The 21014-nt window shown below is 39.8% G+C and overlaps 1 protein-coding gene across 1 annotated transcript in view; it reads left to right on the top strand.

The window, feature by feature from the left end:
• Positions 1-12545: 12545 nt before the first annotated feature.
• LOC121872759 (RE1-silencing transcription factor-like) overlaps positions 12546-21014 on the top strand; it is an 81025-nt gene continuing 72556 nt past the window's right edge. Inside the window, exons 1-2 of the mRNA XM_042375811.1 lie at positions 12546-12718; positions 13440-13590. Of these exons, the coding sequence (XP_042231745.1) occupies positions 13576-13590 (15 nt within the window). The 5' untranslated portion in view covers positions 12546-12718; positions 13440-13575. The remainder of the gene's footprint in view (positions 12719-13439; positions 13591-21014) is intronic.

Raw genomic sequence — 21014 nt, 5'->3', positions numbered from 1 at the left:
ACTGTGTCAACTTGGCCAAGGTCTCAGGATGCTTGCTCAGGTGTCTTGGACCAAGCAGCTGATGGCTGTCTTGTCACGACGAGCACAAAAGTTCGATTTTGCAAGACAAGAAATGTAGTCTCTTAGCACTTGGGTGAAAAGTATGATAAAACAAAACAAAAACTAAAATATATATTTCGTAAGTGTGTGAATACATGATTGATATAATGTCAAGGTTGATGTTTATACTGCTGTGATCTGAAGAAGGTTTTAATTGTGTCCAAATTTTGTCTTAGGTTGAGTAAACAAATAAAAATCATTACAGAATAATTTGCATTCTCTAACTTTTATCTTGTACTCTCTGTAAGTCTGAAGTTATTATTCAATGTGAACCAAGTGGATCATAATAAATGGTGAATATAAAATCTTACCTTTGATGATTCTGTTGGTCAGACATTTTCTTAGCCATTAATTGTCTCTATCTGGCTAATAATTACCCTTTTAGCCAACCCCGATTTCTTTAGCCAAGACTTGTTTATTTATTTCTGTAGTCATCAACTCTTTGGGAAGCTAATAGGAGTTTTCTGGCAAAAAGCTTTTTGGCTAGTCAATAGGCCTTACTAACCATCAGCTGTTTTTCTAGCAAATAGTTCTTTCTAACCAACAATAGTTTTTCTAGCAAACAGCTGTTCGTCTAGCCAACAGCTGTTATTTTAGCTCTCAGCTGTTCGTCTAGCCAACAGGTGTTGTTCTAGACATCAGCTGTTTGTCTAGGCTGCAGTTTTTTTTCCGGACAATAATATTTCATGTTTCTACAAGCTGTTTTTCTTACCAACAGCTGTTCTTTTCTGGCCAACAACTATTTTTCTGCCTAAAATATGCTATTTTATAGTAGAATATGAGCCTAATTATAAGATTTCACTTGCGCTATTTGTAATATCAGTAGTTCTTCGCGTCACACGTGGGGTCATATATATATAAATATTAAGGCATATAAGCTCTTGCTATCTTCATATAATTTGTTTTGAAGTCATTAATGCCCGCCCTAAATCCTTATAATTATACAAGATTTGTCGGAATATAAATTTTGTTCTCGGTATTTACCCAATAAGTTTGCATCTCACAAAGGCTTTGATAATATCCCCACGAGGGCAGGCAGTACTGTAAAAGTATTTCATACCTAATTCTACTCATGGGTCTGTTTTTTTTCTTTTTATTAAATCATCTGATATCGATTCTTTCAAAGCAGTCAAAGCTAAAACAAGATAATTTACGATTCTTTAATACCATTAATGTACCACGAAAAGAAAAATGTAATTGAAAAGTAAATGTATTTGAGTTTTAAAGAACGCTATTGTCATCTCATTGATTATTCATCTTAATATGCTACCATATTTTTGTGTATTATTTTTTTCAATCAACTGTTCCATCATTTGTTGTATCATTCATCTATTTATCATTTAACGGTCGCACCTTGATCACCCGAACCTGCTCCCCGGCCGTGCTGAGAAACCGAAGTCTCCCTGAGACATAACCATTTACAATTTACCAAATTGTGAGCTGAGACACTTTTTTTTTTCACCGTGAGTTTGTGAGATATTGAGTGAGCCACGAGCCTGTGCAACCTGTGAGATAACTGAGGTATGAATTTTTACAAGTCTAACAAGTGAACAATGTTGATGACCAGGGGATGGTTCAGCAATATGTGGAGCTCAGGTACTGGAGCCAGGCGTTCCTGTGTTGCTAGCTGGAGACGAAGATATCTCTCTCTCGTGTGTGTGTGTGTGTGTTTGCAGCAAGAACAACAAAAATTTAAATAATATTTAGTCGAAGGGTTATCGAAAATTAGGCAATCAAAACATGAAAATATTCAAGAAATAGTGGTATGTTCAACTTTCTGAACAGTACACTGCCCCAAAGATCGAGCGAAACTTGGAGAGGGAATGGGGGAGGGGTAGGGAGAGGGGGACGGGAGAGGGTGTGGAAGGGGTGGGGTACGATGCACAGATGGTGTAAATACAACGTAAAGCAGACGACGGTTGGGTTAGATACAGGGCTTAGTGAATGCTTAGGATAAAAAAAATTGCAGACGTAGATATGAAAATTGACAGACAGACCCATTGAGTTATGTTGTAGTCATAGACTGAGAAACAGTAGTTGTCAAAATTACGAATAATCTTTAAACGATCTATTGACTGAAATTTATGTATTTAGCTACATAATCTCTCTTTCGTTTAATCCTCTCAATTGTAAGCTACGACTGACAAAAATCTCTGAAAAAAGTAAGGATTAGTTTTCCTTTCCCTTCTCCCCTTTGTTTCCCTCTTGGTGTGGGATCAACGTCACAATCCGCTCTCTACCCACTCTGCAATCCTCCTCCATCTGGGTCACTCCTGGCTGATGTCATCCATCCTTCGTTGTCCTTCTCCACTCTTTCTAGGTCTGTATCTTCACTGTGTCTATCCACCTTCTTCTTTGCTTACCAGTTTCAGATTAGTTAGAGTATTAACATCACTTCACAGTATCCAACAACATAAGATGCGACTTTGACTGGGTATCAATTCACTTTCAATTTCAATTGTTTATTCCTTGATAGAGGAAGCGGGATCCTAGTGCTGTCACAAGGTACCCCTGTACAATGACACCAGAAGCATCTGGCAAGTGTGACAAGTATATACAGTATAAATATTATAAAGGCGTTTACTAAAGCCTAAGGAAGGAGACTGGGTAACTTGGATCTATGGGAGGGGCGGGGGAACACGCCGATACAACCTCGATCGCAACAGCTATGAATACTGACTTTTTAGCGATTATTCTAATGGAGTTGGTGTGATCATTCTAACGGGGCTGGTGTGAACATTCTAACGGAGCTGGTGGGTTCATTCTAACGGGGCTGATGTGATCATTCTAACAGGGATGGTGTGATCATTCCAACGAAGCTGGTCTGATCATTTTAACGGGGCCGATGTAATCATTCACGGGGCTCATGTGATCATTCTAACGGGGCTGGTGCGATCATTCGAACGGAGCTGGTATGATTGTTTTAACGGGGCTGATGTAATCATTCTAACGGGGCTGAAGTGATCATTCTAACGGGGCTGGTGCGATCATTCTAACGGCGCTGGTGTGATCATTCTAACAGGGCTGGTGTTATCATTCTAACGGGACTGATGTGATCATTCTAACGGCACTGGTGTGATCATTCTAACGGCGCTGGTCTGATCATTCTAACGGGACTGGTGTAATCATTTTAATGGGGCCGGTGTGATAATTCTAGCGGGGCTGGTGTGATCATTCTAACAGCGCTGGTGTGATCATCCTAACGAGACTGGTGCGATCATTCTAACGGCGCTGGTGTGATCATTCTAACGGCGCTGGTGTGATCATTCTAAGGAGACTGGTGCGGTCATTCTAACGGCGCTGGTGTGATAATTCTAACGGCGCTGGTGTGATTATTCTAACGGCGCTGGTGTGATTATTCTAACGAGACTGGTGCGATCATTCTAACGGCGCTGGTGTAATCATTATAATGGGGCCGGGGTGATAATTCTAACGGCGCTGGTGTGATCATTCTAACAGGGCTGGTGTAATCATTCTAACGGGACTGATGTGATCATTCTAACAGCACTGGTGTGATCATTCTAACGGCGCTGGTCTGATCACTCTAACGGCGCTGCTGTGATCATTCTAGCGGGCTGGTGTCATCATTCTAACGGGGTTGGTGTGATCATTATAACGGTGCTGGTGTGATCATTCTAACGAGGCTACTGGGATCATTCTAATGAGGCTGATGTTATCATTCTAACGACGCTGGTGTGATCATCCTAACAGCGCTGGTGTGTTCATTCTAACGGCGCTGGTGTGAGCATTCTAACGGCGGTGGTGTAATCATTATAATGGGGCCAGTGTGATAATTCTAACGGCGCTGGTGTGATCATTCTAACAGGGCTGGTGTGATTATTCTAACGGGACTGATGTGATCATTCTAACGGCACTGGTGTGATCATTCTAAGGGGCTGATGTAATCATTCTAACGGGGCTGATGTGATCATTCTAACGGGGCTGGTGTGATCATTCTAACGGCGCTGGTGTGATAATTCTAACGAGACTAGTGTGATCATTCTACCGGCGCTGGTCTGATCACTCTAACGGCGCTGATGTGATCATTCTACCGGCGCTAGTGTGACCATTCTACCGGCGCTGGTGTGATCATTCTAACAGCGCTTGTGTGATTGTTCTAACGGCGCTGGTGTAATCATTATAATGGGGCCGGTGTGATAATTCTAACGGGGCTGGTGTGATCATTCTAAGAGGGCTTATGTAATCATTCTAACGGAACTGATGTGATCATTCTAACGGCACTGGTGTGATCATTCTAAAGGCGCTGGTCTGATCACTCTAACGGCGCTGGTCTGATCATTCTAGCGGGACTGGTGTGATCATTCTAACGGGGTTGGTGTGATCATTATAACGGCGCTGGTGTGATCATTGTAAGGGCGCTGGTCTGATCATTCTAACGGCGCTGGTGTGATCATTATAATGGGGCTGGTGTGATCATTCTAACGGGGCTGGTGTGATCATTCTAACGGGGCTGGTGATCATTTAAAGGCGCTGTGTGAACATTCAACGGGCTGATTGCTGGCTGTGATCATTCTAACGGGCGCTGGTGTGATCATTCAAACGGCGCTGGTATGATCATTCTAACGGAGCTGGTGTGATAATTTACATGCGCTGGTGTGATCATTCTAACGGCGCTGGTGTGATCATTCTAACGGTGTTGGTGTAATCATTATAAAGGCTCTGGTGTGATCATTCTAACGAGGCTGTTGTGATCATTCTAACGGCACTGGTGTGATCATTCTAACGGCGCTGGTCTGATCACTCTAACGGCGCTGGTGTGATCATTCTAGCGGGCTGATGTGATCATTCTAGCGGGGCTGGTGAGATCATTCGAACGGAGCTGGTGTGATCATTCTAACGGTGTTGGTGTAATCATTATAAAGGCTCTGGTGTGATCATTCTAACGGCGCTGGTGTGATCATTATAACGGCGCTGGTGTGATCATTGTAAGAACATAAGAACATAAGAAAATAAGGAGTCTGCAATAGGCCGGATGGCCTGTGCATGGCAGCTCCTGTCGAGAGTTACTACCACTCTCTATCATCCATGAATCTATCTAGCCTCCTTTTGAAACTTTCCAGGGTTCCCGCACTTACTACAAAGTTGCTAAGCTTGTTCCACTCGTCCACCACCCTATTTGAACCAGTTTCTTCCTATCTCCCTCCTAAACCTAAACTTATCCAACTTGAATCCGTTGCTCCGAGTCCTATCATTCTCGGATATTATAAGAACTTTATCTATATCCCCTTTATTGATTCCTTTCACCCACTTAAAAACTTCTATCATATCTCCCCGCACTCTTCGTCTTTCTAGGGAATGCAAGTTAAGTTTCTTTAACCTATCCTGAAATGGAAGGTTTCTAAGTTCCCGGAATCATTTTTGACATTCTTCGCTGCACCGACTCTAGTGAATTTATATCCATTCTATAATAGGGGCACCAGAACTGAACCGCATAATCGAGGTGCAGCCTGACTAGCGCAAGATATAGTTGCAATAAGACCTCTGCACTCTTGTTACTTACACTTCTAGATATAAAACCCAATACTCTGTTTGCCTTATTTCGAACATTAAGCTTTACTGTTTTCCTGGGCAAAGTAGGTCCGGGCTTACAAGTACCCCTAGGTCTCTTTCACAAGTCGACTTCTCTAGGTTGATGTTGTTAAGGCTATATACATTATAAGTATTTGTTCTTCCAATATTAAGTACGCTGCACTTGCTGGTGTTGAATTTCATTTGCCATTTTTCAGACCACCCCTGCAGTTTATTTAGATCCTCCTGTAATGCATTTGCATCCTGCCCTGAATTAATTTGCCGCCCTATTTTGGTGTCACCCGCAAACTTGCTTATGTCACTGCTGATCCCAATATCTAGATCGTTTATGTATCGTGCGACAAGTCATTCATTATTTTATCTCGATTGCGGTACTCTGTCAAATGCTTTGCTAAAGTCTAAGTAAATAACATCGTAATTTTCGTCATTACCTACTACCTCGAAGACTTTCCTAAAAAACGTTAGCAGATTTGTTAGACAAGATTTTCCCTTTGTAAACCCATGTTGAGATTCGTAGATTAGTTTGCTTTTCTCTATATGCGATCGGATGCTATCTGCTATAATTGATTCAAGAAGTTTCCCCACTACTGACGTCACACTGATCGGCCGGTAATTTGATTGGCCGGTAAGGGCGCTGGTCTGATCATTCTAACGGCGCTGGTGTGATCATTATAATGGGGCTGGTGTGATCATTCTAACGGGGCTGGTGTGATTATTCTAACGGGGCTGGTGTGATCATTATAACGGCGCTGGTGTGATCATTATAACGGCGCTGGTGTAATCATTGTAAGGGCGCTGGTCTGATTATTCTAACGGCGCTGGTGTGATCATTATAATGGGACTGGTGTGATCATTCCTAACCAGGGCTGGTGTGATCATTCTAGCAGGGCTGGTGTGATCATTCACAGCAGCACTTCCAGAGGTGTGATCATTCTAACGGGGGCTGGTGTGATCATTCAAACGGCTTCGGTCTGATCCTTTCTAACGGCGCTAGTGTGATCGTCTAGCAGGACTGGTGAATGCGTTCTAACGAAGTGAATTGTGATCGTACCAAGCGGCGCTGGTCTGATCATTCTAACGGCGCTGGTGTGATCATTATAATGGGGCTGGTGTGATCATTCTAACGGGGCTGGTGTGATCATCTTAACGGAGCTGGTGCAATCATTCTAAAGGGGCTGATGTGATCATTCTATCGGCGCTGGTGTGATCATTCTAACGGTGTTGGTGTAATCATTATAAAGGCTCTAGTGTGATCATTCTAACGGGGCTAGTGTGATCATTCTAACGGCGCTGGTGTGATCATTCTAGCGGGGCTGGTGTGATCATTCTAACGGGGCTGGTGTGATCATTATAACGGCGCTGGTGTGATCATAAACTGCAGGGGTGGTCTGAAAAATGGCAAATGAAATTCAACACCAGCAAGTGCAACGTACTTAATATTGGAAGAACAAATACTTATAATGTATACAGCCTGAACAACATCAACCTAGAGAAGTCGACTTGTGAAAGAGACCTAGGGGTACTTGTAAGCCCGGACCTACGGCCTAGAAAACAGTGCGTTAATGTTCGAAATAAGGCAAACAGAGTATTGGGTTTTATATCTAGAAGTGTAAGTAACAAGAGTGCAGAGGTCTTATTACAACTATATCTTGCGCTAGTTAGGCCGCACCTCGATTATGCAGTTCAGTTCTGGTGCCCCTATTATAGAATGGATATAAATTCACTAGAGTCGGTGCAGCGAAGAATGACAAAAATGATTCAGGGACTTAGAAACCTTCCATATCAGGATAGGTTAAAGAAACTTAACTTGCATTCCCTAGAAAGACGAAGAGTGCGGGGAGATATGATAGAAGTATTTAAGTGGGTGAAAGGAATCAATAAAGGGGATATAGATAAAGTTCTTATAATATCCGAGCAGGATAGGACTCCGAGCAACGGATTCAAGTTGGATAAGTTTAGGTTTAGGAGGGAGATAGGAAGAAACTGGTTCACAAATAGGGTGGTGGACGAGTGGAACAAGCTTAGCAACTTTGTAGTAAGTGCGGGAACTCTGGAAAGTTTCAAAAGGAGGCTAGATAGATTCATGGATGATAGAGAGTGGTAGTAACTCTCGACAGGAGCTGCCATGCACAGGCCAACCGGCCTATTGCAGACTCCTTATTTTGTTATGTTCTTATGTTTATGTTCTTATTATAACGGCGCTGGTGTGATCATTGTAAGGGCGCTGGTCTGATCATTCTAACGGCGCTGGTGTGATCATTATAATGGGGCTGGTGTGATCATTCTAACGGGGCTGGTGTGATCATTCTAACGGGGCTGATGTGATCGTTTTAACGGCGCTGGTGTGATCATTCTAACGGCGCTGGTGTGATCATTCTAACGGGGTTGGTGTGATCATTCAAACGGCGCTGGTGTGATCATTCTAACGGGACTGGTGTGATCATTCTAACGGCGCTGGTGTGATCATTCTACGGGCGCTGGTCTGATCATTCTAACGGCGCTGGTCTGATCATTCTAACGGAGCTGGTGTGATAATTCTTAAGGCGCTGTTGTGATCATTCTAACGGCGCTGGTGTAATCATTCTAACGGTGTTGGTGTAATTATTATAAAGGCGCTGGTGTGATCATTCTAACTGGGCTTGTGTGATCATTCTAACGGGCTCGTGTGATCATTCTAACGGGGCTGGTGTGATCATTCAAACGGCGCTGGTGTGTTTTGGGTGGTGGTTTTGGGTGGTGTGTTTTGGTGTGGTGTGATCATTCTAACGGGGCTGGTGTGATCATTCTAACGGAGCTGGGTGTAATTTTTAAGGTTGGTGTCATTATAGCTGGGCTGGTGTGATCATTTGGTGTTGGTTGTATCTTTATGGGTTGGTGTGATCATTTAAGGTGTGTGGTGTGTTTTGGTGTTGGTGTTTTTGTGGTGTGTTTTGGGTGTGTGTTTTGGGGTGGTGGGATCATTCTAACTGTGTGGTTGGTTTATTCTCATGTGTCGTGATCGTGTTTACATGAGCTCAACATGAACAATTTAAATTTCTTATGTCACTTTACCTTTAATCACCGTGATCATTGTGCAGTTATTATCAAAGGATAATAATAATACATTTTCCTTCTGAAATCGCTGTTACTAGGCACTATACATGTATAATTTCTCTAGAATAATTTAACTTCAAACTTAACAACTCTTCAATCTAATTTAGAATATAATTATTCTAACTAGGGACGTGTTATTTCACCAGGAGACCGGAGAGAGGTTGAGGGGAGTTATTGTGATATGGGGTGGTGGGTAGGAGAATTATAGTATATACTTCCTGTTTGATGAGTCGTTGTTCTAATCTACAGGAACATGTATCACTTATTATATATCAATATGTATTAGATCAGTAAGTTGATATAATTAACCTAAAAGCAAATAATCTCAGTCGAATGGAAATGGAATAGAGCCTTGAGCTTTGACTTAAAATATTCTGCCAAATGGACTTAGAATCTATTATGTCATACAAATTCAAAATCAAATCTGTCATATAGCTTAACCCATCATTACGGGCTAAAAACAATAATATCCCTGTCATGCAACCTAAAATCTGACATTTTTATCATCAGTACGAGAGATAATAAAAAATAGACCGTTATTGGCTCCACATCCTGGACATAAAACAGGAAATGAGGTGAATTTTACCGATTAGTGGCTCAGTGAAGTAAGTTATACCGTTGTTCATATTATACTGGACGTATTCTTTTTTTTGCCAGGAAATTGAGTGTCTTATATTCAACTTTGAGACGCGTAGTGTGTGTGTGTGTCTTATTGTGTGTAAAGAGAGGGAGAGAGAGGACTAGAAAGTCCAATGCCCCAAAGGCTACTTCTGACTCATCTCACTTCACCTTTACTTGTAACAAATAACAGAAAGCCCTCCTAACCTTACCATCTTACGACTTCCGTATCATAAACTTGTAAGTACCATACAGGTAAGTTAGACCCCTTCCCATCCCAGGAGTGTGGGACGGGAAAGTGGAGCTGCAGGTGGTGGCACCCCGGGCAGCCTTGGACGAGGAGCCGAGGAGCAGGTCGGTGTGACGGCTTTGGGATGCCACCCTCATGGGCGGCCACTGCCCCGTCAGGGGGCTACTGAGGGGCCACCAGCTAATAACATATATTTAGGAAATGTTTGTGCTGTGTGTTGTGCAGTTCTCTGGGGACAGGCTTACAGTGAAGACCAGGCTGTGTGGGGTTATATGTTTTAGGCCTCTGTCTTTGTCTCTAATTTTATCTCAATCAATTTCTATTTGTATTTCTTAGTTTTACTCTTTCTCTCTCTCCTCCTCTCTCTCTCTCTCTCTCTCTCTCTCTCTCTCTCTCTAATTTTTCCTCCCGTATTCCCTTATGTCCCTTGTTCAAGCGCAAAGAGACAGACAACAAGTTCACTGTTTCAGGGCAAGAATAAGAATCAGTGTGAGTGAGTGATTGAGTGAGCGAGATAATAAGTGAAGGAGTTAAATAATAAGCGAATGAATTATAATGTAGATAAGCGCGTGTGCGAGTATATATATATATATATATATATATATATATATATATATATATATATATATATATATATATATATATATATATATATATATATATATATATATATATATATATATATATATATATATATATATACACACACATATATATATATATATATATATATATATATATATATATATATATATATATATATATATATATATATATATACACACACATATATATATATTTTTTATAGTATGTGTGTGTGTGCGTGTGTGTGGACAACACAAATAACCATGAAATAAACCCTAATATATTCATTGACGCCCAAATCCATTGATAAAATCTGTTATCAAGACTAATATAATATTTCTGTTTAGTTAACTGTCTTTATCAGATTATAGTCTACTTCAGTAGTTCTCATTTTAAATAATGCAATTGCACAATTGCTTCCAAGTTACCTGCCACCACGCACGCTCCCATACACTTCTCTATAATGTATATTACAGAGGTGTAAAGATGGTGGTTCTCTTTTTCATAGGTTGGCCCACCAGGAGTATCACCTCCTACCTCCTATGTACTCGCTCCAAAAAGTATCTGCTGTGTACCTTCCTGATTCAAACCTTTTTGACAGCTGAAGTGTTCATTATAATATTGAAAGTCTCTAGCAGATTGAGTCGATGTATCATTCAAAGTATTTAAAGACCAAACGCGTATGCTCGTTTTCCTAGTCTTCAGGTTGTAGTGAATGGTGAACACTGATGTAGTAAAAAAAAATACAGGGTGTCAGACCCAGTGGTGCAATGATCACTGACTAAAGTTGGTACTTCTGATTGTGTAATACATTGTGTAACCATTATGATATATTCTGTATTATCATGTATAGTTATTGCAGAGAAATTAACAGGAATCATCATAGTAAATGAGTGTTTTCAGAATTCTTGGTCCGGTATGTCATATTGTACAACACCTTGAAGCTGCATAAAAATATTTTTGACTGTACCCGTAAGTAGTTGATGCATTAGTGTAGACAAGTTTGGTGTTAAAGAACCAAAATATATTTTTCTGCATACTATAGAAATGCTTTCGAGCTCATTAAAAATCGTCCCTCTGTCCATTAAGGCGAAAGGTAAGTCATTACAATGACAGGTGATACTCAGGTCGCGAGCCACACCTGCCCAAACACCCTCCCCTCCCCCTTCTCCTCCCTCGACCTCGTACTGCTCTTTCTTTTCCTCCTCCTCCTTCTTTTTCCTCATCCTCCTCCTTCTTCTCTCCATCCTTCTCTTTGTGTTTCCCTTCCTTCGTCTCTCTCTCCTCCTCCCTTTCCTCTTCCTTTTTTTCTCTTTCCCCTCCTCCTTGTCCTCCCTTTTTACTTCTCTTTCTTAGCCTCCCATTCCTTCTTCCCGGTCTCCTCCTCCTTCACTTCCTTCTTCTTTCTCTCTCTCCTTCTTTCTTCTCTTTCTCTCCTTTCCTTCTTCCTCTCCTCCTCTTTCTCCTCCTTTCCTTCCTTTGTCATAACTGGTGGTAACATCCCATAGATTTTCCTACGGTACTAAAGAAAGTCCAGAGGTACTGACAAGACTTAAACAGTTAATTACAGATGCTAATGGACAAACTAAAGCACCTTCATCAGGAAGGAATGTATGTAAAGAGATGAAATATTCAGAGAGGGACTGTGGTGAACGATCAGGTGGAATGGGAATACGAGAGGAGGGATTGAAGGGGTGTGGGTCTTGTTCTCAATTCCCTCCATCGTTATACTGTCAGGAAGAGGCCCAATTATTTCCTGTGGGTGGAGAATTCGATACGGCATGGCCTATCTATATTGGATTACGGAATTATTATGCAAGCCAGGGATTCTTTGTCCATGTGAGTGAGACAATAGTTTAGTGAAATATGGGGGAAAACAAGTGAAAAGTGAACGTCATGCTCTCTCGTAGGCTTAGCGCGAGAAACTATTAATTAATGCACATGTCGTATATGGTGAGAGAGACCACAGTCGGTGTGAGTAACACGGCGGCCACAGCAGGAGTGCCTATGATCCACATTGTGCTGTATCATCTACTCACACAGTTTCGCGCCCCTGAGCTTCTTTTCCAGGGTCGTCCAATCAGCGCGCTGGGACACTGTCACTCTCCTGTGGCTGACCAATCACGCCTGCCAGAATTATGACGTCACATGCGGGCGCAACCAATGGGGAACGCCTCGTGATTCCGGGAGGCACACCTATAGAACTTATTATATTATTGTGACTAATGTTTCACCCTTTCGACCGGAAGGTCTAAGAAAGACAAATAATATTAGTAGCAGAGGGAGAGGGGCGAAGGCTGAGGAAAAATAGTGTGGAGGTTGGCGCGGCACATTAGTGTTGCGGGAGGTGAGCAACGTCAGGGGTCTGAGACGGAGGGCTGGCGTGACTGAGCCACCTACACGTGCTGCCTTACTCACCTCCCCTCTCCAGTACTTGGTCGAGCCTCGAGCTCTGTGAACGTCTCAACAACTCCAGAGTTACACCCGCGCCGGAGGCTGCCGTATATATCTCTTGGCCTAGTGGTAAATCAGCATGATAATTATTATACATAATTAGTGAAAATCTCTGCAGACGTGATCCCTATGGTGACGTAATGAATGCGTTATTACATAAAGTGCTTCAAAATTGTCTGTGATCATCAGAGCACAGTTAACGTTCCAGCAACGACTGTCTCTCTGCTAGCAAAGCGAAAATACTCCAGCCGAAAGTAATACCGTGTGGGGTGAAGGATTACAACTTACGAATAAATTTAAATCTCCAGAGCTTGCACTTACAGTTTTATTGAACATATACTTACTGTACTTCTTCGGCTCTCAGCTCTTCTGCAGCGTTCAGCGAGCTGCTGTGTATCTATGGACTGGGTGATGCTGTACAGTTCCAAGATTATTATTGAAGACTTTATACATTCGGAAACACTATACATTTGTGGTGTTTGTGTGATTGACACTCTAAGGTGGTAGTGAACGTTTTCTTATATTTGTTTCTCATCTACGTGTAATGATTATTATATCTCTGATACCAAGACGATTTAGTTCTGATCATTGAAAATGTGTCGCTGAAAAGCCAGTAAATTAGATATGTTGTTCAGGTGAGATGAAGATGAAAAAACTACGTTTCCCGGGAGCAAGGACCTGTACAGTACCAGAGAGTCCTGGGTGGTGCCGCGCCTACTAAATTCTCATAACATTGGACAATAGTACTGTATATATTCTATTATGTTAATCTTTTGTAAATTATTTTCAGGTTCAGGACTGACATTCAGAAATTTTACGTCCGGACTATAGTGAAAACAGTTTATGTGATACAGTGATAAGTTGAGAGCAAATACTATGAACAAAGTAATAAGGATGAGGTAGACGTCTTCAAGAAATCTCCAGCCATGGAACCGCAAAAGGTACGTGTAAAAATTAGACAACGTCACGACTTAATAAACAATAGATGAATTAAATCAGGTGTATCCACTAAGCTAAAAAGATGTACTAAATAAAAACACGCGTCATAAAAGATGTTGTTGATATTAAAACTCCTAAACCCTAAACGTGACTAGATAATGAAATACCAGCAATCTGTTATTTAATTGAAATGGCCAAAAATGGCAAAACAATTTTTATCTCATTTAAAAAAAAACATAAATCACAAGTTTACATTCGTCCGTTCGCTGGCCGACAATCACATTAACGCGCAGGTGAGACCAGCTCCGTGATGCTACCAACCTGTCCCTCTGCAACAACCTTACCCCTTCATTAATATAACAGTCTCCTTAAATGATTATCGGTTGCAAGTTCGGTTTTTATACGTTTTTTTTTTCTAATGCCTCGTGTCTAATTGATAACATTGAAGTTAGTACTCTACAAGGGTTCACTTTGATTCGTGTAATGTGTTCATAGTTACATCTGTCTCCTATGGTTCTGGTGTATGGATTCGCCCCCTTCTGTCTAGTCGTACTTCCTCTTTTCTTCCTCTTTTCTTCTCTTGTGTCATTCTGCTACTCTTCTCACTCTTCGTTTCATTTCTCGTTTTCTTTCACCTCCTCTCTCTCAACATTCCTGTCGTTATACTTCGCTTCTTCTGCTCCTTCTTCTCCCTTGTACTCTTCTTCATCCTCCTCCTTCTCGTCCTTCTTCTCCTCCATCATTCTTCTCCTCGTCTTTCCGTCTTTCACTTCATCTTTATCTTTTTCTACTTTTCCCCCCTCTTATTTTCCCCCTGCCTTGCTAATTCTCGTCATTACCTTTTCTTCTTATCTCTCTTGTTTCTTCTTCATCTCCATATTCTTCCTCCTATCCTTTTTTCTGTTCCTCTCCATCTTATCCCTTCTCGTCTTTCTCCTTATCTTCTTCTCCTTCCCTTCAACTCCCTTTTCTCCGTTTGGTTTCTCTTCCCTCTTTTAGGTCTCCCTCCCCCCTTTCCATTCCTTCCTCTCCCTTTAGCTCTTCTTCCTATTCTAGTTCTTCATCCATTTCTACGTCTTCTTTTATTTCTAGTTCTTCCTTCCCTTCTGGTTTTTCCTCTCCTTCAGTTCTCCCTTCTCGGTTTATTCTTCCTCCTCTTCTCCAACTAGTTTTTCCTCCTCTTCTCCAATTAGTTCTTCCTCCTCTTCTCTAACTAGTTTTTCCTACTCTTCTCCAATCAGTTCTTCTTCCTCTTCTCCAGCTAGTTCTTCCTCGTCTTCTCCAGCTAGTTCTTCCTCCTCTTCTCCAGCTAGTTCTTCCTCCTCGTTCCATCGTATATGTTTAACTTACAAGGCTAAGGATGGTTCTCCTGCCTAAATTCCTACGTTATACCACCCATCTGTCTACCTCCCGTACATTTGTAACTCTTATTAGTGCCTCGTATAATACTACTAGGATTCCTCGCCATATTTGGTAAGAGAAGACTACCTACCCGCCTCGCCAAGGGATAAGGGGCAAGGGTGTTTATATTTTTAGTAATAACATGAAATCTTTTACTTATTAATTTTGGTTTTAAACAAATATTGGTTTTAGTTATATGCATGAGTATTTAAACCTTACTTGATTTAATTATAAAGAATATGTGCAAATAACGTTAAATGTGTGTGTTGTGTGGGTGTGTGTGTGTGTGTGTTCATTTAATTATCAGCATCTTATTTTACACGTTTCCTTAATAACGTCGTATAAATGATTAAGTGATATTGGTTAATTGTACTGACAGCCAAACATTACACAAACTTACATGTAATATATGGATAAACAGCTGTCTATTTTATTACTGTAAAAAATATATACATATGCATACGAAGGCCTTTATTATGTATATGAATTATTGCTAATTTGTTTGTAGGACAGCAGCTCACCAACTTGCGGAACAGATAACACCAGTCAAATCAGTGTAGCCGTGTAACCAAGAACTTAAAGACTCTTCTATACGGTATATCTGGATATACATATGTTAGAGAAGAGACCTTATTATTCTTATATATTATATGTCTCTTAAATGTCTTACATCTGTAGTAGCTGTCTTGCATCTGTTGTACCTGTCTTGCATCTGTTGTATCTGTCTTACATCTGTAGTAGCTGTCTTGCATCTGTTGTACCTGTCTTGCATCTGTTGTATCAGTCTTACATCTGTAGTAGCTGTCTTGCATCTGTTGTACCTGTCTTGCATCTGTTGTATCTGTCTTACATCTGTAGTAGCTGTCTTGCATCTGTTGTACCTGTCTTACATCTGTTGTATCTGTCTTGCATCTGTTGTACCTGTCTTGCATCTGTTGTATCAGTCTTACATCTGTAGTAGCTGTCTTGCATCTGTTGTACCTGTCTTGCATCTGTTGTATCTGTCTTACATCTGTAGTAGCTGTCTTGCATCTGTTGTACCTGTCTTACATCTGTTGTATCAGTCTTACATCTGTAGTAGCTGTCTTGCATCTGTTGTATCTGTCTTACATCTGTAGTAGCTGTCTTGCATCTGTTGTACCTGTCTTGCATCTGTTGTATCTGTCTTACATCTGTAGTATCTGTCTTGCATCTGTTGTATCTGTTGGTCTTACATCTGTCTTGCATCTGTTGTATCATCTGTCTTGCACATCTGTTGTATCAGTGTAGTAGCTGTCTTGCATCTGTTGTACCTGTCTTGCATCTGTTGTATCTGTCTTACATCTGTAGTAGCTGTCTGCATCTGTTGTACACATCTGTTGTATCTGTCTTGCATCTGTTGTACCTGTCTTGCATCTGTTGTATCTGTCTTACATCTGTAGTATCTGTCTTGCATCTGTTGTACCTGTCTTACATCTGTTGTATCTGTCTTACATCTGTATCTGTTGTATCTGTTGTATCTCTATCTGTAGTAGCTGTCTTGCATCTGTTGTACCTGTCTTACATCTGTTGTATCTGTCTTGCATCTGTTGTACCTGTCTTACATCTGTTGTATCTGTCATCTGTAGTAGCTGTCTTGCATCTGTTGTACCTGTCTTTGTCTGTTGTACTGTCTTATCTGTAGTGCTGTCTTGCATCTGTTGTACCTGTCTTACATCTGTTGTATCTGTCTTACATCTGCTGTCTTGCATCTGTTGTATCTGTCTTACATCTGTAGTAGCTGTCTTGCATCTGTTGTACCTGTCTTGCATCTGTTGTATCTGTCTTACATCTGTAGTATCTGTCTTGCATCTGTTGTACCTGTCTTACATCTGTTGTATCTGTCTTACATCTGTAGTAGCTGTCTTGCATCTGTTGTACCTGTCTTACATCTGTTGTATCTGTCTTGCATCTGTTGTATCTGCCTGTTGTATCTTACATCTGTCTTTGTATCTGTCTTACTATCTGTTGTAGCTGTCTTGCATCTGTTGTACCTGTCTTACATCTGTTGTATCAGTCTTACATCTGTAGTAGCTGTCTTGTACTGTCTTACATCTGTTGTATCTGTCTTACATCTGTAGTAGCTGTCTTGCATCTGTTGTACCTGTCTTACATCTGTTGTATCAGTCTTACATCTGTAGTAGCTGTCTTGCATCTGTTGTATCTGTCTTACATCTGTAGTAGCTGTCTTGCATCTGTTGTACCTGTCTTGCATCTGTTGTATCTGTCTTACATCTGTAGTATCTGTCTTGCATCTGTTGTACCTGTCTTACATCTGTTGTATCTGTCTTACATCTGTAGTAGCTGTCTTGCATCTGTTGTACCTGTCTTACATCTGTTGTATCAGTCTTACGTCTGTATTATCTGTCTTACACCTGTTGTATCTGTCTTACACCTGTAGTAGCTGTCTTACAGCTGTAGTAGCTGTCTGACGTCTGTTGTATCTGTCTTACATCTGTTGTATCTGTCTTACACCTGTAGTAGCTGTCTTACAGCTGTAGTAGCTGTCTTACAGCTGTAGTAGCTGTCTTACATCTGTTGTATCTGTCTTACATCTGTTTATCTGTCTTATATCTGTTTTATCTGTTGTATCTGTCTTACAGCTGTTGTATCTGTCATACATCTGTTATATCTGTTGTATCTGTTTTACATCTGTTTATCTGTCTTACATCAGTTGCATCTGTCTTACATCTGTTTATCTGTCATACATCTGTTATATCTGTTGTATCTGCCTTACATCTGTTTATCTGTCTTATATCTGTTTTATCTGTTGTATCTGTCTTACAGCTGTTGTATCTGTCATACATCTGTTATATCTGTTGTATCTGCCTTACATCTGTTTATCTGTCATACATCTGTTATATCTGTTGTATATGCCTTACATCTGTTCATCTGTCATACATCTGTTATATCTGTTGTATCTGCCTTACATCTGTTTATCTGTCATACATCTGTTATATCTGTTGTATCTGCCTTACATCTGTTTATCTGTCTTATATCTGTTTTATCTGTTGTATCTGCCTTACATCTGTTTATCTGTCATACATCTGTTATATCTGTTGTATATGTCTTACATCTGTTTATCTGTCTTATATCTGTTTTATCTGTTGTATCTGTCTTACAGCTGTTGTAGCTGCCTTACATCTGTTATATCTGTTGTATCTGTCTTACATCTGTTTATCTGTCTTACATCTGTTATATCTGTTGTATCTGTTGTATCTGTCTTATATCTGTTGTATCTGTCTTACATCTGTTATATCTGTTGTATCTGTCTTATATCTGTTATATCTGTTGTATCTGTCTTATATCTGTTATATCTGTTGTATCTGTCTTATATCTATTGTATCTGTCTTTTATCTGTCTTAGATCTGTTGGATCAGTCTTACATCTGTTATATCTATTGTATCTGTCTTATATCTGTTATCTGTTGTATCTGACTTACAGCTGTTGCAGCTGCCTTACATCTGGTATATCTGTCTTATATCTGTTTATCTGTCATACACCTGTTATTTCTGTTGTAGTTTTCTTACATCTGTTTATCTGCCATACATCTGTTATTTCTGTTGTAGTTTTCTTACCTCTCTTATATCTGTTGCAGCTGTCCTATAATTGTCTTACTTCTGTTATATCTGTTGTATCTGTCTTGCAGCTGTTGTAGCTGCCTTATATCTGTTGTACCTGTCTTATATCTGTTATATCTGTGTTATATCGGTTATATCTCTTATATGTGTTATATCTATCTTATATCTGTTGTATATGTCCTATATCTGTTGTATCTGTCTTATATCTATTGTATCTGTCTTTTATCTGTTGTATCTGTCTTTTATCTGTCTTAGATCTGTTATATCTATCTTACATCTGTTGAATCTGTCTTACATCTGTTTATCTGTCTTACATCTGTTTATCTGTCATACATCTGTTGTATCTGTCTTACATCTGTTTATCTGTCTTACAACTGTTGTATCTGTCTTACATCTGTTGTATCTGTCTTAGATCTGTTTATCTGTCTTACATCTGTTTATCTGTCATACATCTGTTGTATCTGTCTTACATCTGTTTATCTGTCTTACAACTGTTGTATCTGTCTTACAACTGTTGTATCTGTCTTACATCTGTTTATCTGTCTTACATCTGTTTATCTGTCTTACAACTGTTGTATCTGTCTTAGATCTGTTACATGTGTCTTACATCTGTTTATCTGTCTTACAACTGTTGTATCTGTCTTAGATCTGTTACATGTGTCTTACATCTGTTTATCTGTCTTACAACTGTTGTATCTGTCTTAGATCTGTTGTATCTGTCTTAGATCTGTTGTATCTGTCTTACATCTGTTTATCTGTCTTACAACTGTTGTATCTGTCTTAGATCTGTTACATGTGTCTTTCATCTGTTTATCTGTCTTACAACTGTTGTATCTGTCTTAGATCTGTTTATCTGTCTTACATCTGTTTATCTGTCATACAACTGTTGTATCTGTCTTAGATCTGTTGTATCTGTCTTACATCTGTTGTATCTGTCTTAGATCTGTTGTATCTGTCTTAGATCTGTTTATCTGTCTTACATCTGTTTATCTGTCTTACAACTGTTGTATCTGTCTTACATCTGTTGTATCTGTCTTAGATCTGTTGTATCTGTCTTACATCTGTTGTATCTGTCTTACATCTGTTGTATCTGTCTTACAACTGTTGTATCTGTCTTAGATCTGTTGTATCTGTCTTAGATCTGTTTATCTGTCTTACATCTGTTTATCTGTCTTACAACTGTTGTATCTTTCTTAGATCTGTTGTATCTGTCTTAGATCTGTTTATCTGTCTTACATCTGTTTATCTGTCTTACAACTGTTGTATCTTTCTTAGATCCGTTGTATCTGTCTTACATCTGTTGTATCTGTCTTACATCTGTTACATTTGTCTTACATCTGTTTATCTGTATTACATCTGTTGTATCTGTCTTACATCTGTTTATCTGTCTTACATCTGTTGTATCTGTCTTACATCTGTTGTATCTGTCTTACATCTGTTGTATCTGTCTTACATCTGTTGTATCTGTCTTAGATCTGTTGTATCTGTCTTACATCTGTTGTATCTGTCTTAGATCTGTTGTATCTGTCTTAGATCTGTTTATCTGTCTTACATCTGTTTATCTGTCTTACAACTGTTGTATCTGTCTTAGATCTGTTGTATCTGTCTTACATCTGTTGTATCTGTCTTACAACTGTTGTATCTGTCTTACATCTGTTGTATCTGTCTTAGATCTGTTGTGTCTGTCTTAGATCTGTTGTATCTGTCTTACATCTGTTGTATCTGTCTTACATCTGTTGTATCTGTCTTACATCTGTTGTATCTGTCTTACATCTGTTGTATCTGTCTTACAACTGTTGTATCTGTCTTACATCTGTTGTATCTGTCTTAGATCTGTTGTATCTGTCTTACAACTGTTGTATCTGTCTTACAACTGTTGTATCTGTCTTAGATCTGTTGTATCTGTCTTACATCTGTTGTATCTGTCTTAGATCTGTTGTATCTGTCTTAGATCTGTTTATCTGTCTTACATCTGTTTATCTGTCTTACATCTGTTTATCTGTCTTACAACTGTTGTATCTGTTGTATCTGTCTTACATCTGTTTATCTGTCTTACATCTGTTATATCTGTTGTATCTGTCTTACATCTGTTTATCTGGCTTACATCTGTTTATCTGTCTTACAACTGTTGTATCTGTCTTAGATCTGTTACATGTGTCTTACATCTGTTTATCTGTCTTACAACTGTTGTATCTGTCTTAGATCTGTTACATGTGTCTTACATCTGTTTATCTGTCTTACAACTGTTGTATCTGTCTTACATCTGTTTATCTGTCTTACAACTGTTGTATCTGTGTTTCATCTGTTTATCTGTCATATATCTGTTATATCTGTTGTATCTCTCTTACATGTTATATCTGTTGTTTCTGTCTTATATCTGTCTTACATCTGTCATATCTGTTGTATCTGTCTTACATCTGTTTATC

This window comes from Homarus americanus, unplaced genomic scaffold (genome assembly GCF_018991925.1).
Source record: "Homarus americanus isolate GMGI-L3 unplaced genomic scaffold, GMGI_Hamer_2.0 scaffold39155, whole genome shotgun sequence".
NCBI classification, from domain to species: Eukaryota; Metazoa; Arthropoda; class Malacostraca; order Decapoda; family Nephropidae; genus Homarus; species Homarus americanus.
Note: the sequence above shows the minus strand (reverse complement) of the source record. Positions and strands in the feature narration are given on the sequence as shown.